Source organism: Phoxinus phoxinus (assembly GCF_949152265.1).
Source record: "Phoxinus phoxinus genome assembly, chromosome: 18".
Classification (NCBI taxonomy): Eukaryota; Metazoa; Chordata; class Actinopteri; order Cypriniformes; family Leuciscidae; genus Phoxinus; species Phoxinus phoxinus.
In genome coordinates this window covers 32,257,399-32,273,133 of record NC_136893.1, presented here as the reverse complement: position 1 = coordinate 32,273,133, position 15,735 = coordinate 32,257,399, and the positions used below count along the sequence as shown (strand labels likewise).

Sequence of the window (15,735 nt, the reverse complement as noted above, 5' to 3'; positions counted from 1 at the left end):
ACGATATATATGTTGGGTTGATGGATTTTGACTCAACACATGAGTTGAACAAAATGACCCAAATTCCATATAAATAACCCATAATGGGTCAAACATTTCATAACCCAGCGGTTGGGTAGATTAAATAACCCAGCATTTTTTAGAGTGTAATTATTGTTTCTTTTATGAATTTAATAAAGAACTCTGTCTCCTATTCCAAACGATCCATGTAGGCTACTTTTGTGTCCATTCGTTTTTTCCTTTTTAAACCCGTAATTGAAAAACGAAAAATAAACGGTTGTCTTTTTAAAACGCAAAGTTGAACACCACAATTTTAATTTGAACTGTCTACACCAACTGCTGCGCAAAAAAGTAAATATCGACGAATTTTCAGATGTTTGTTTAATGACTTTTTTCCCCTTTATTAAACATGTAAAATATTCACAAATTAATATGGAAAACTTGTCGATTTTACTGGTTTTCTAAGGCCAAATTAGAACCTGGAATTGACATTTTCCCGCAGTGCTGAATAAGAAGAGCCATTAATATTATTAAACTATTGTTTTCTAACTCGGCTAAAAACATCTCCATCTCCGCTGTTAAGCAGATGCTCTTTTAGAGAGAAATGCACCTTTCATACGGATTACTTAATCAGAACAAAATGTATTAGCTTTCGATTCGAATTTGTTCGTTTTAAAGTTGACATTTCAACTTTTAGCTACATAGGCTATATTTTGTTTCAGTTCTCGCGCTCCAGTTCAGGGAGATCATGAAAACGCGCCTGATTGTTTTATTTTATTTTACAAAAGCACAACATTTTCTTTTTATTGTTTACACAAATAAAAGTAGTTACAAATAATGTATTATTATTTTCTGTATGACCAGAAATTATAGAGTAGGCTATATTAAGTTGTTTCAGTGTTAATAGGAAAATGCAAGTGTTCACGCCCGCGCCTCCGTGCCATGTAGTGCGCGCTCCACACTCCACACATACCCTTAGATATGCGTCAAAATATTGTGTTTATTTGTGATAATCTCAGCTCTGTATTATTATTGTCTAACCCGTATTATGAATGACATTTGACGAATTGCTTTGTTCCTTTTTTGGATAAAAGCGTCATCTAAATATGTAGCCTAGTAAATGTTATAATAATGATGATAATTATTATTATTTGCGTACACGGACCCCAAACACACCGCGTCTTAAGTCAGGTGACTGTAAATGCGCAAAAACTGTTTCCATTGCAGTTTTGCGAAATATTCCTTTTTCGAATTGGCTGAAAAACCTCCTCATGCGAGCGTAAAAACTTTTTTGCGATAAACGAGAGTTTTTGCGAAATTGACGTGTTTCCATTGAGCGTATTTTCAATTCGCAATTTCAATTTGCGCAATTTGAAGGGTAATGGAAACGCGGCTAGTGTCCCTCTTCATCACGTCTGGGTGACGTCTGAATTAGTTTCTGGATGTTTTAATGTAGCAGCTCGTTCTTCCCTACCTGTGAAAGGTATCGATTTTATTATGGGAAATGATCTGGCTGGAGGAAAAGTGATGCCAGTTGTGCATGTTACCAAAATACCAGTTACTGATCAGCAACCGGATGCGCTTGCACAACACTTTCCAAATGTTTTTGCTTCTAGTGCAGTTACGACACGCGCTCAGGCGAAAAGTCTCGGTAAGGAGAATGAAGTGAATTTAAGTGAGTCTATCTTTTCAGAGATTTTTGAGAAAAATGCTGTGGCAGAGCATGTGGAGGTTAATTCGATCCAAAAATCTGTGTGTCCTGATCCTGACGTATTTTTGCCTATTTCGTGTGATGTTCTTACTGCAGCACAGAAAAGTGATCATACGTTAGAGAAATGTCGTTTAAGTGCTGACACTAAAAAGTCACTTTCGTTTAATCATCAGTTCTATTGGAACAACACTGTGTTAATGCGTAGCTGGAAGGCTCGATTATCAGATGATGAGAATTTGGATGATTGGAACGTGGTCCATCAGATTGTGGTACCCTCAAAATTTCGACAGCATATTTTAAGCTTGGCACATGATCATCCTTGGTCTGGGCACCTTGGAATAAATAAAACTTACCATCGGGTGCTTCAGCATTTCTTTTGGCCTGGGTTGAAAGCTGATGTGTCTCGATATTGTAAGTTTTGTCATGTGTGTCAAGTAGTAGGAAAGCCCAATCAGATTGTGCCATCTGCTCCACTTCGTCCTATTCCGGCTGTAGGTGAACCGTTTGAACGCGTCTTGGTAGATTGCGTCGGGCCGCTGCCGCGAACTAAATCTGGTTCTCAGTACATTTTGACAATTATGTGCGCTGTCACACGGTTTCCAGAAGCGATTCCCTTACGGAATATAACTGCCAAAAGCGTCACTAAGGCTCTAATAAAAATTTTCACGACATTCGGATTGCCGAGAACTGTTCAAACTGACCAAGGAACTAATTTCTTGTCAAAAATGTTCCGAAGTGTGTTGAAGGGTTTGAGCGTGTCCCATGTCACATCCAGTGCCTACCATCCTGAATCACAGGGAGCACTGGAGAGATGGCATCAGACGCTGAAGTCCAGTTTGCGAAAATATTGCCTGGAGGCAGGGAATGAGTGGGATGAGGGAGTCCCTTTGGTTTTATTTGCACTGCGTGAAGCGCGACAAGAGTCACTTGGTTTTAGTCCGTCGGAGTTGGTGTTTGGACATAATGTACGGGGTCCTTTAAAAGTATTGAAGGATGAATTCTTTTCCACTGGTGTGACTGAGAAACATAATGTGTTTGATTTCGTTTCTCGTACCCGTGAACGATTACGAAATGCTTGTGCTGTCGCGAAAGAAGCTCTTGCTCTTTCGCAGAAGAAAATGAAGCATCATTTTGACAAGAGCGCGGTTGTGCGTAATTTCACGCCTGGGGAGCAAGTGCTAGTGTTGCTTCCTTTACCTGGTTCTGCTTTAGCTGCGCGATTTGCAGGTCCTTATGTAATTAAGAGCAAGCTGAGTGACACTGATTATATAGTCCTTACCCCAGAACGACGACGGAAGACACGTTTGTGTCATGTAAATATGCTGAAACAATATGTAGTTCGAACTGTGAAAACTGATGAGGGGACTGACTTGTCCCAGAGTGAGGTACAGCCGGTATTAAATATGGAATGAGTATCTCTGCTGTCCAGTACCAGGGGTGCTGAAGATGTAGATGATGGGTTGAGAGTGTCAACGGAGATGTTCGGTGGTGGTCCTCTCAAGAATTCAGAGATTTTAAGAGTTTTACCATCTCAATTATCTTATTTACCTAGCGACCAGCGTCAGGATGTGATTGACCTAATAGAAGATTATCCTAACTTGTTTGGTGATGTTCCGTCTGGTACCTTACCTAGGTGGGTAACGCACTTCCCATAAAACAGCATGCGTATCATTCTCCAGTAGGTAAACGGGAGATCATGAAATGTGAAGTGAACTATCTGGTTACGAATGGTTTCGCCAAAAAGAGTAATAGCCCGTGGAGTTCACCGTGCATTTTAGTACCTAAAGCTGACGGTTCATTCCGCTTCTGTACTGATTTTCGCAAGGTAAATTCTGTTACTGTGCCGGATGTATTTCCTTTGCCTCGAATAGAGGATTGTATTGACAACCTTGGCACTGCCCGGTACATTACGAAATTAGATTTTTTAAAAGGCTATTGGCAGGTGCCATTAACCGAACGTGCTTCTGAGATTTCCGCATTTGTGACTCCCGATTCTTTCTTCCAGTATACGCGTATGGCGTTCGGTCTTCGGAACGCACCTGCTATCTTTCAAAGGTTGATGTCTACAGTTTTAGGTGACTTTCCAAACTGTAATATTTATCTTGACGATGTCGTTATTTATTCTTCTACGTGGACTGAGCACATCTCTACTTTGCACAATGTTTTTGACCGATTAACAGCCGCCTCTTTAACCTTAAATTTGACCAAATGCGATTTTGCGAAAGCCTCCGTTACATACTTGGGGAAACGGTCAAGTACGTCCGGTAGACGCAAAAGTGACCGCTATTCTTGCATACCCTGTGCCCACTACGAGGAGAAAGTTGCGACGATTTTTAGGCATGGCTGGCTATTACCGGTGTTTTTGTAAAAAACTTTTCGACTGTAGTCGCTCCCTTAACCCTCTGGAGTCTAAGGTGTTTTTGGGGTCCTTGAGATGTTTTGACATGACCTGATATTTGTATTTTTTTCAGTTGCTTATAAACATATTAATGGCAAAGGTGTAATTACACTCTATTTAGCACGAACATGACTATCATAATATGTGAGCAACATGTATGTACATGTTTGCATTTTTGAGAGAATATTATTTATGCGTGGTTATTCAAAAAACTCAAACTTAAATGTTCTGATATAAGACCACAAACAACCAACTTCACATATTTCCACAATACTTTTGACTAATGGATCTTGTCGGCTAGAGTATTTACTTCAAAATGATCTGAAAATCATCCGGGCTAATCGTTCACATTAAACAATAGATTGATTTAAATTTTGTAAGACACTTTTTGTTTGGAAAGGCAATATGCAGGTGGGCGTGAATGATCCAACAAGGTCATGAATAATGTCCTCATTCACACCTGGAGACAAAGAAGGCCTGCTAATGCTGCATACTAATGAGCCTTAGGTGTCACTGAACCACACAGAATGCAAAGACAACACACACACATATATACATACATACATACACACACACACACACACATATATATATATATATTACTACAGAATTGGTTCAGAGTTGGAAACATCTTGAAAAAAAAGTGTATTTTTCCACAAACTGTGTAGGCCTTTCAGAAAGTTTTGGATTATGTAGGCTATCCTCTCCCCAAATTTGTCACTAATAAAACACAAAAATAATTTAAAGAGAAGGCTTATATTGACCTTTTAAGATTTTGTTTGCACCTTGGAAATTAGGTTTTGATGTGGCAGTACAAACTTTATAATCTATCCAAAACGAAATGTTGTCTTTCATATTTCGTCTGTAACATATCGTCTTTTATAATATAGCCTATATTAGGGCATAAATGTTAATTTGCAGTTTAAAATGTTGCTTATACAAAGACATTTTATTTCAACGTATTCAGTCGATTTTTACTCATCTCAGTAGGCAAGATAGTTTCATTCTCAGTAGGCAAGATAGTTTCATTCACACACACAGACGCGCGAGCTGTAGGCTAGTAGCTAAACAACAACATGCACATGTGCCGTTCATTCATTCAAACACAGAAACGCGCGAACTGGAGTAAACAACAGCATGTGCCGTTCATTCATCAAACACAGAAACGCGCGAACTGGAGTAAACAACAGCATGTGCCGTTCATTCATTCAAACACAGAAACGCGCGAACTGGAGTAAACAACAGCATGTGTCGTTCATTCATTCAAACAGAGAAACGCGCGAACTGGAGTAAACAACATCATGTGCCGTTCATTCATCAAACACAGAAACGCGCGAACTGGAGTAAACAACATCATGTGCCGTTCATTCATTCAAACACAGAAACGCGCGAGCTGTAGGCTAGTAAAACACAACATGCACATGTGCCGTTCATTCATTCAAACACAGAAACGCGATTCAAATTTAAACAGTCTTTTGCGGATTACAGACACCATTTCATATCGCGATTAGAACAAAGCACTTACTGATGATCTGCAGCTGGATCCGTTGTTCGGCTACTCCAGCACGTTTGAGGTAAAATTTCCAGGATAATCACGATATTATTAGCAGAGCTATTCCTCACAGCGAGTGTGTTTTCCAGCTGTTGTGGGCGTTGACTGGTTTGCATGTGTTGCTCCAGATTATCTGCGTTTGAATAGCGGCGCGCTCTCGATGGGCGTGTCACATTAGCGGAGTAATGAGGTGCCAGAACGATAATGAGCACGACTGATCTCTCGCTCTTTTTATATAGATTACATAAACAGAGAATATTTGTTTTAGTTTTGAATTAGATAATTTAAAACTACACACTTAAATGATTATAGAGATATATAGCTCATGTCTGAGTGAATAGTATTCGCTGAGATTTGTATAAATTTAGAGACGTGCTTCAGAAAAAAAGTTCACGGAGACGGAGAGGCATAAAGCACTCCCTGTTTACTTTCTTTATTTTACAAAAGCACAATGTTTTATTTCGAATGTAAGTGGACCAAGGTTATAATCGTTAACGAAAACGAATGAAAAAACGAAAACTAGATGGGAAAAAACATTGTCGTTAACTGAAATAAAAATAAAAACGAGGCAAAACAATAAAACGATAACTAAATAAAACTGTAATGTGTGGTTGACAAAACTAACTAAAATAAAATAAAATTATAGAGTAAATGTCCTTAGTTTTCGTCTTTGTCAATGTCTTTCCTTCGACGCTATTTAAAAAACACGCAGAGAATTCGCTCAGCTGTGTTTCCTTTCCCTGCTGTCCCTCCGTCTCTCTGTCACTCGCATGCATGCGCGCGCGACACACACACACACACAGTCACACACCCCTCCCCTCCTCTCAAGTCTCCAGAGAACGTCTCCATTTGAACGTGTTCGACGCGACGTCATTGAAGCAAGTTCGCAAAAGGTTGGTATCTCATGAACACCTTTACACAATCACTTACACAATCACACACATAAAAAGTGGTATACAAATATTTTATATTCTCTGAATATAATGTTCATATGAGAAGCAATTGGGCCTTCTTTAAAAAGTTAACTAAGTTAGTCGCAAGTTTGAGGTAACTTAAAATGCACTTGTGTTGTCGTTGTCAAAACACTAACATTATAAGCTGCAGGGCTGGAATGGTAATCTGGCATTCCGGGCAAATGCCCGATGGACCGACGTACCTTTTGATTCGATAGCCTACATCTCGGGATTTAATAATTTCTTTCTTTTCTTTTTTAACGGCCTTCTGATCTAACGTTACATTGGCAGCCCATTTGTCCCATCCTTTTTAAGTTTATATTTTGTTTTATTACATGGCTTGGTTGAATTCCAATGTAGAATGTGGTCTGTTATTTCTTGATAACACACCGCTGCGGACTCGGAGTATATGACCGTTGCCGTGAAAAACAGAGCGTTGCTATATGGACTCACAGAATTCTAACCGTAGACGGAGCGCACTATTTTCTTTAGCGGAAGTTTAGCGGAAGCAATACAATCTTAAACTATCAATAAACTCATTTTTTAAATCAATATTTTGTTTCAAAGTAATGATTTATTTGGTATGTAGCCATGTAATAAGCTAGTCATGGTTGTTAATGATAAATTAATCATTAGCTAATGGTATGCATATAATTATGTTGTGACTTTACTTGTTGAGAGGCACATCATTATTAACTCATCATTTAGTAATTGTAGTAATTTACACATAAAGTTGCACTAATAATGCAATAATTAATCATGTATTAATGCATATTAGTTTACCTGTATTATCTGGAAGTTGAAATTCAAGGCTTTGGCTCATTGTGGTATTAACATATTAATTAACACTATTAGTAAAAAAAAAAAATGTTATTAGGGAATTAATCCACAATGGCATATTTAATTAATAACAATTCATGTATGAAATAATAAATTAACCAGAAATACTCTTAATTAATTCCTAATATTCATGTAGTAATCATTAATGAATAGCTTAGATAATCATGAGTTACACATTAATTCAGTATTATCTGTGCATTAGTTAAGCATGAATTAATGCTTATTAGTGCCCCAGTATTGTAAAGTGTTACCAAGTTTTACTTAAACAATCAGATGGCTAGAAACTTAATCTGCATTTTGAGTTCTATCTATTTATGCTCTTGGCAAAGGTCATAACAAAACTAGTGCTAGACATATAAATGTATGATGATTCATGGTTATCACAGGTTTTGAGTGAACACCTGTGAATCTGTGCTTTGCTCCAAATATACATAATAACACAGCTAAACAACATAGAAAAATCTTAATGTTAATGTATACATAAACTATTGTTCATTCATGTTAATTCATAATACAAGCTTACATTATATCTTGAGGTTTTCTGTTAGTTAAATACATTAAACAATAAATATACAGAACAAACAGAGGTGTGAAATTTGTATAGTTCTGTAATGAATTATTAACGAAGGAATTATTTTGATCACCAGAAAATCCAACATTCCATGGCATCATGGCGGTACCGAAAGTGGGAAGAAAGCGGCAGAGTCCTATTTGGGATTACTTTCAATATGACTGTGTGTCAGATAAAAGCAAGTGCCTTGCAGTGGAAGATGGTAAAACATGTGGGCAATGTCTGAAAGGAAAAAATCCTACAAATTTGAAAGTACATTTGAGAAGTGCGCACAAAGAGGCTAACCAAGCTTACCTCAACAAAGTAAAGGAGACCGCCGATAACCTCTCCCATGAAACGGAACCTAACCCCGGTAACGTTACAGGGCTAGGCAGAATGCCGGATACAACCGCAGGACAGAGAACACTACAGGAGTGCTTTCACCGGCGTCCCGGTAGCTGCTGGTTAGTTGATACGCAGGAACACCACAAGCGGGAGGAAGTGTTGGTTAATATGTTTATTGAAACTGGGATGTCTACACAACTGTGTGAGTCGATTGCCTTCAAAAAGTTTGCCAATGTACTCGAACCAAAGTTCAAAACACCTGGAGCTGCAAGAGTCAACAGCCTTATAGGGGCTAAGATGAACACCGCAAAGCAGAAATTAAAAGAGATAATTAAGGATGCGAGGAAGCTGACCCTATGTGTAGATGGTTGGAGCAAGAAAGGGTTAACATCATCTTTTATGGGTGTGTCAGCTTGTTTTTACCATCCGCCCGGAGGCCAGGTTCACCATGCCCTGCTTAACCTGCACCACTTGGAGCACCCTCACACAGGGGAGTCCATTGCTCGCTGTATCAATCAGACATTAGATGCATGGGGTATAAGAGAAGACAAAGTGCTGCTCATTGTGACAGATAACGGCTCCAATATCGTGAAGGCTGTGCGGCTTCTTAGGGATAAAAAGCGAGAGCAGAGCCTTGAGTCAGACTCAGATGGTACTGTTTCTCAGGCACAGCCAAGAGGTGTAGGAGACGAGCAGAATGAACTGTGGATGGAGTCAGAGGGGTCAGACGAGGAGGATGAGGAGGAGACTGAGATTGGAGGCGTTGGTGAGTGTGATGACAAATGTATTTATTTTTTTATGTTAAAAATGCAGTGTTTAGGGAGGTAAATTTGCATTTTTCTCTCAGTCACTTTGGTATATTTCTCAGATCTGAATTGAAATTGTCAAAACTACTTGTTCAACTTCCACACCATGTAGAAACTTGAGCACATAATAAAAGCAATGTTCATACTCTTTTGAACACATCAAATGCTTTGACACATTTATGATTATGTACAGTTAGCCTAATCATTGTACATGATCATTTGCATTTCTGATTCCTGCTTTATCAGTTGCTTATCATCATGTTGATCATAATGTATTCTACTGGTTCTCTGTTGAATAATCTTACTTAATCACTACATGCAAAATGACTTAACGCCATTTTTTATAGGCCATGTCAGAAATGGATTAAGATATCCATAGTTTTTTTTATTTCTGCATTACAATGACATGCTCTGTCAACAAATTACAGTACAAACAGTAAAAGTGTAACTATATGATGTCCAATCTTTTTCAATATATAACTTTATACTGCTATAATTGATTTAATACATACAGAAGAAAGTGCAACCTTCTGCATTTGTCTTAACATCTTAGCCATAGTTTATATCAGAAAATACTTACAAAATGCAGTGTTACAACAACATATTGACTGTTTGTAAAAAATGACACAAGGACTTGTCATTCTGATGCACTGACATGTTAACTGAAATTCATATTTACATTTGAGACATACAGAAATGCACTTACTGCTTTGCAAATGTTAATGATTCAAGAAATATTCCAAAGTGATTGAGAAAAACCATTGTGTTTAACTGCTTAAGTTGGATTGTTACAAATATGTATGAATTTTATGCTTAAATTATCTAATTGTTTTGTCTTTTTGCTTTGCTAAGAACTTGACCTGCCTGAAGATGGGGAGAACAAGTTCCAGAGAATGCCATGCCTGGCCCACACCCTTCAGCTCACTCTTAAAGATGCCATGAAGCACACAAGTGTTCATTCAGTCATAACAAAAGCAAGAAAACTAGTACACGGTGTGAGGAAATCGTCAGCGGCTAATGAAGAATTGATCAAAAGATGTGGCAAAACTCTAGTCCGGGATTGTAGCACACGCTGGAACAGCACTTTTGATATGATGAAAAGACTGCTAAAGACCAGAACAGAACTAAACCAACTACTTGAGAATTTTGGCATGGACACTCTTCTCACAAGCGATTGGGCTAAGCTAGAGAACCTTGTCAAGCTGCTTGAGCCTTTTGCTGTCCACACAGACCAGCTTCAGAGTGACAGTCAGTCACTCTCACAAGTAGTGCCATGCCTGCTCAACCTTGAGGCACACTTGCTGACGACTGCTGTTGGAAAGCAATTAGCTCAAGTACTACTGAACTCCTTGCGAGAACGTTTTGCTGGCATTCTTAGCCCTGATTCAATACAGTTTGATGCAACACCAGCAGGAGCCTGCCTAATGGATCCAAGTGTTTCGCTGGTTCTTCAATCACCAGACACTGTGCCATTGAAGAGGGCAGCACAGTCCTTTGTGCAGAACCTGGCAGCTCAGTATCACCCAGCTGCTTCTCAGTATGATGGTGCTACTGCAAGGGCAACTCAAACTCCAACAGGAGCCCCTCTAGCTGTCCTTCAGAAATACCGCTTTCTTGCATCCCATATAGAGAGGGTCAACATGTCCTCCACAAATCAGCCTAATCGGAGTCTGACCGATATTCTGTTGATCGAAATGGAGAAGTATTTCTGCGAAGTGAAACAGGGAGTGTTTAATGAGACACCATTGCAGTTCTGGAGATCTAGAGAAGCTGTGTATCCAAATCTTGCCCCTGTGGCATTGGATCTCGTTAGTGCCCCTGCCTCACAAGCCTTTGTGGAGCGCATCTTCTCTTTGTGTGGACTGCTGTCATCTGGCCTGAGAAACAGAACAACTACATCTCTGGAGCAACGTGTTTTTCTCAAGATCAATTACAAATTATTGCTTTAGTATCTCTCTCTTTCTCACCCATGCACATTTGTTCACAAACACACACACACGTCATATACACAGTCACACAGGGATGGTCACGGGACACAAGTTTTTTTATTAGTCATGTTCTTGTAGACTTGTACATTTTATGAAATGGTTTTATTGTTGAATAAATTTTCTTAAATTGTATGATGTTTTTGTTGAGTTATTATTACACAATACTTTTTCTGACCTTTTTGAATCTTGCCCCTGACAAATAGCCCATATTACAAAAAAAGACTAAAACTAATACTAAAACTAATTAAAACTAAACTAAAACTAAGCATTTTCAAAAAATAAAAACTAAACTAAACTAGCAAACCCACGTTAGAAACTAATTAAAACTAAACTGAATTTGAAAACACAAAGTTAAAACTAAATAAAAATAAAAACTAATGAATAATGCAAAACTATAATAACCCTGAAGTGGACACATAAAAAAGTAGACATTTAACAGCTTATTTTTTCATATTTCTTAAGTCTGTATGACCAAAACCGACGGAGTATTTTAGGTCTATTTTGCTGCTATGTAAAAAAAAAACGAGCAAAACGCGCCCGCGCGTTTGCCGACCTCAGGGGGTTAAAGAAGATGTGTAGCACAAAAATTGTTTTTAATTGGACCAATGAATGTCAAAGTGCTTTTGAGTGTGCGAAGTCTCTCCTTTGCAGTGCTCCGGTGCTGTCTGCTCCTGACCTAACTTGTCCGTTTAAGCTCGAGGTAGACACCAGCGCGGCCGGAGTTGGAGCTGTCCTCCTTCAGAGTGGTGCTGATGGAATCTCCCATCCAGTATCTTATTTCTCAGCTAAATTCAACTGTCATCAGTTGAATTATTCTACGATCGAAAAAGAGACTCTGGCAATGTTGCTTGCTTTGCAGCACTTCGATGTGTACGTGGGATATAGCTCTACTCCCGTCATCGTCTATACGGACCATAATCCGCTGTTTTTTTTAAATAAAATGTATAATCATAACCAACGTTTGATGCGCTGGGCGCTGATGGCTCAATGTTATAATCTGGAGATCCATCACAAGAAGGGAACCGACAACATCGTGGCAGATGCCCTTTCTCGGGGCTGGGTAAACGTATAATTTTAATATGTAGGTTTGTCTTATTGTAACTATGTTCTTGATTGTTTTTACTGTTCGCTTCATCCAGAACCTGTCTTTGAAAAAAAAAAAAAGACTGGTTCTTTCTTTAAGTGGGGGAGTGTTACGGTTTGTGTCTTGTGTTTTCCTCTCTTGTGATGACGTCATGACTGTTTCTTTTCTTTGGGTCTGAGTTGATTAGGTCCGCACCTGTGTGTCGTTATACACCTGCGCCTTGTTGGAGTCGCTGTGGATCCACTATAAAGGACACTGAAGCGGAGCATGGCAGGAGAGAGGAGAATCAGCAAACAAGCTTTTCGTTTTCTTTTGATTTAGTTAAATTGCTTTGCTGTCCGTTTTGTCAATGTTTGTTACCTTCATATTATTTGGAGTTTAGTATGTCTTTATCTGTGATACGCGTTTCGTGAGTTTATATGTTTCGTGAGTAGCCTATAATAAATGTTAACGCAGCGTACTCGTGTTTCACGTGTCCTTCGTTATGTTGTGAAACCCTTACGTAGCCCCTTTTAACAAAAGGGTTCGTAACAGTGGCAGAGAACGATCACAAGCCATTAATTGCCATCATTAAAAAGAACTTGAATCAAATGTCTCCAATAATCCAGTGACTGATGATGAGACTACAGAGGTATGATATGGAGCTAATTTACACTCAAGGGAAGCATCTAGTTCTGGCAGATGCTCTGTCCAGAGCTGTGGAACAGAGTGGAAAATGTGAAAGTTCCACAGAGGCTGATGTGACTCAGCATGTGAACATGGTAGCTGAAGCTCTTCCAGTCACAGATGCAAAACTCAAACAAATTGCTGTGGAGACTGAGAAAGATAAATGTCTGCAATTGGTCATTACACATCTGAATGGAGGTTGGCCTAGGGGAGAATGTGCCCAGTACTACAACATCAGAACAGAGTTGAGTGTTGTCAAGGGACTTCTGCTGAGACAGAACAGGATCATTATCCCTCAGTCACTGCGCCCGGAGATGTTGAAAAAACTGCATGAGGGACACCCTTGGACAGAAAAATGTAAAAGAAGGGCTAGAACTGCAATCTACTGGCCCGGAATAAACGCAGACATCGACAGGATGGTGTCAACCTGTGATACTTGCTTGAAGCATCATGCTAAGCAACAGAAGGAGCCAATGATCATCACTGATCCACCGGATGAACCATGGCAGAAAGTTGGGACTGACTTCCTGGATGGACGAAACTATTTGCTTGTGATAGACTATCTGTCAAACTACCCAGAGATTGCGTTGCTTTCCAATACATCTGCTGCTTGTGTGATAACACACATAAAATCCATATTTGCGAGACACGGCATTCCGCAAGTGGTTTGCAGTGATAATGGACCGTGCTACAGTGGCAAAGACTTCCAGAAGTTTGCTGAGGAATATGGGTTTCAGCATGTGACGTCGAGCCCATTGTATCCACAATCAAATGGAAAGGCAGAGAAAGGAGTACACATAGTGAAACTACTACTCAAGAAAGCAGTGGACATCCACTCAGATCCTTATTTAGCTCTGCTGAATTACCGTGCATTATTTGCATTCACCAGTACTCAGAATATCCAAACGCACAGTAAAGTCTCCTGATAGACTGAACCTCTGAATATTGCTTAAACATATCATAATTATTAGAATTTTCATAAAAGAAAAGACAAAAGGAAATGAAATCGGTTGATTATTGTTACAGTGATTGTAAAGTGAATAATTCTTGAGATTGTTGTTGGATGCATTACATCTGATAGAATGTGTACAGAGCTTGCTCAGTGGTTAGCTAATATACAAGCCATTAGTTGTAATAACTTGTTCTTTATGTCTAATGGAAAGGGGATGTAGTGATAGTGAAATTGTGTATGCGAGTACAGAAACTAACCACTAGGTGTCTGTAACATTACACTTACCGGCAGAGTATGTTGACAGAGAGTTAGAAGACTACAAGTGTTGTTGCTGTTCCTGCTAGCGACCTGAAAGTGAATAAAAGATACGTTTTATTACAAAAAGTCTCTTTACTGAAATAAGAAACATTATAAAGTTCCCCGACATTAAGAGAGGGTACCATTTCAAGGATAATGAAAGAGGATAAATCCGATCTAAAGAATTGGCGCCCTTTAACCTTGCTGGGAACTGACGTAAAGATATTGTCTAAAGCAATATTTTTTCGTCTTCAAACTATCATGACAAGTTTAATAGGGAATGATCAAACAAGTGGAGTTAAAGGTAGATCTTTACATCAAAATTTACGATATTTTCTTCTATATGCACAAGATCGTAAAATACCTTTGTGTTTTGGGATTAGACTTCGAAAAGGCCTTCGATAGCATAGACCATCATTTTTTGCCTAAATTGTTAGATGGCTTTGGGCTTGGTGAATCAATACGCAGATGGATTAATCTCTTATATACAGAGTGTCAGAGTCGTATATTGGTTAATGGCTATCTGTCACCCCCTGTTATAGTTCGTTCAGGAGTGTGCCAGGGTTGTGGCTTATCTCCGCTGCTTTTTGTGTTAGCTATAGAACCATTAGCTCAAGCTATTAGGCAAAACTTAGAATTGAAGGGGTTAGTAATTCCAGGGAGCTTGGGCAAAGAAGCAAAGTTATCGCTATATATGGATGACCTTGCCCTTCTACTCACAAATAACCACTCAGTAGGAAAAGCTTTACATGTATGCGATCGTTTTATGCTAGGAACTGGTATGAAGATCAATAGAAGTAAAAGTGAGATTCTATACTTAAATTGGACAGAACAAACACAATTTGGGGTTAAAGAACCAAGATAAAGCCATTCAAATCCTAGGAATTATATGGTGTAAGGATATGGAGGAAAGGAATTGGAATTATAGATTACATCAAATAGAGTGGAAAATAAAACAGTTGGAAGAAAGAGATCTTACACTTAGAGGTAAAGTGTTAATAATCAATGCAGAGATCATAGCATCACTTACATATGTAGCGGCAACTTTCCCTGCCCCAAGACGTTTTTTAAACTCCGTAAAGAAAATGATGTTTCGTTTCTTATGGGGTTCTAATCAAGAGAAATTGAAACGTGAAATAGTATGTAAAAAAATTGAGAAAGGTGGATTAGCAGTTCCTGACATTGAAACCAAATTAGACGCTATGTTTTCTCTTCCTATAATAAAAGCTTGTCTAAATGACGAAGAAACAAACCTTAGTAGTTTCTTTGCAAAGTTTTGGGTAGGCCAAGAAATAATGAGAATATGGAATAAGAAGATGCCACAAAATATTCCACATGCAGAAACTAGACCAGCTATGTATGATAGATTACTATGTTTACTAAAAAAATCATCGTCGTCCAATATTCCAATCGATAATTTGAATAGATGGATAATAGAAGAAAAGTTATCCCCTTTCTTATTCAAAATTACCCCTGTCGGTAAGCTTATAGACGCAGAATGTGTTAAAGTTTGAAAGAATGTGAATGATGACTTTTTATTCAATTGTCATAAAGATATTGCTTGGCAAGTTGCACAAAATTGTTTACCCACTC

General features: G+C 38.7%; 1 protein-coding gene across 1 annotated transcript; it reads left to right on the top strand.

The window, feature by feature from the left end:
- Positions 1-8,400: 8,400 nt before the first annotated feature.
- LOC306986315 (zinc finger BED domain-containing protein 4-like) lies at positions 8,401-11,104 on the top strand (the record flags this gene model as incomplete). The annotated part of the gene is made up of 2 exons (XM_079589434.1): positions 8,401-9,115; positions 10,008-11,104. 2 exons carry the CDS (start codon positions 8,401-8,403, stop codon positions 11,102-11,104), a joined length of 1,812 nt encoding a protein of 603 aa, XP_079445560.1.
- Positions 11,105-15,735: the final 4,631 nt, after the last annotated feature.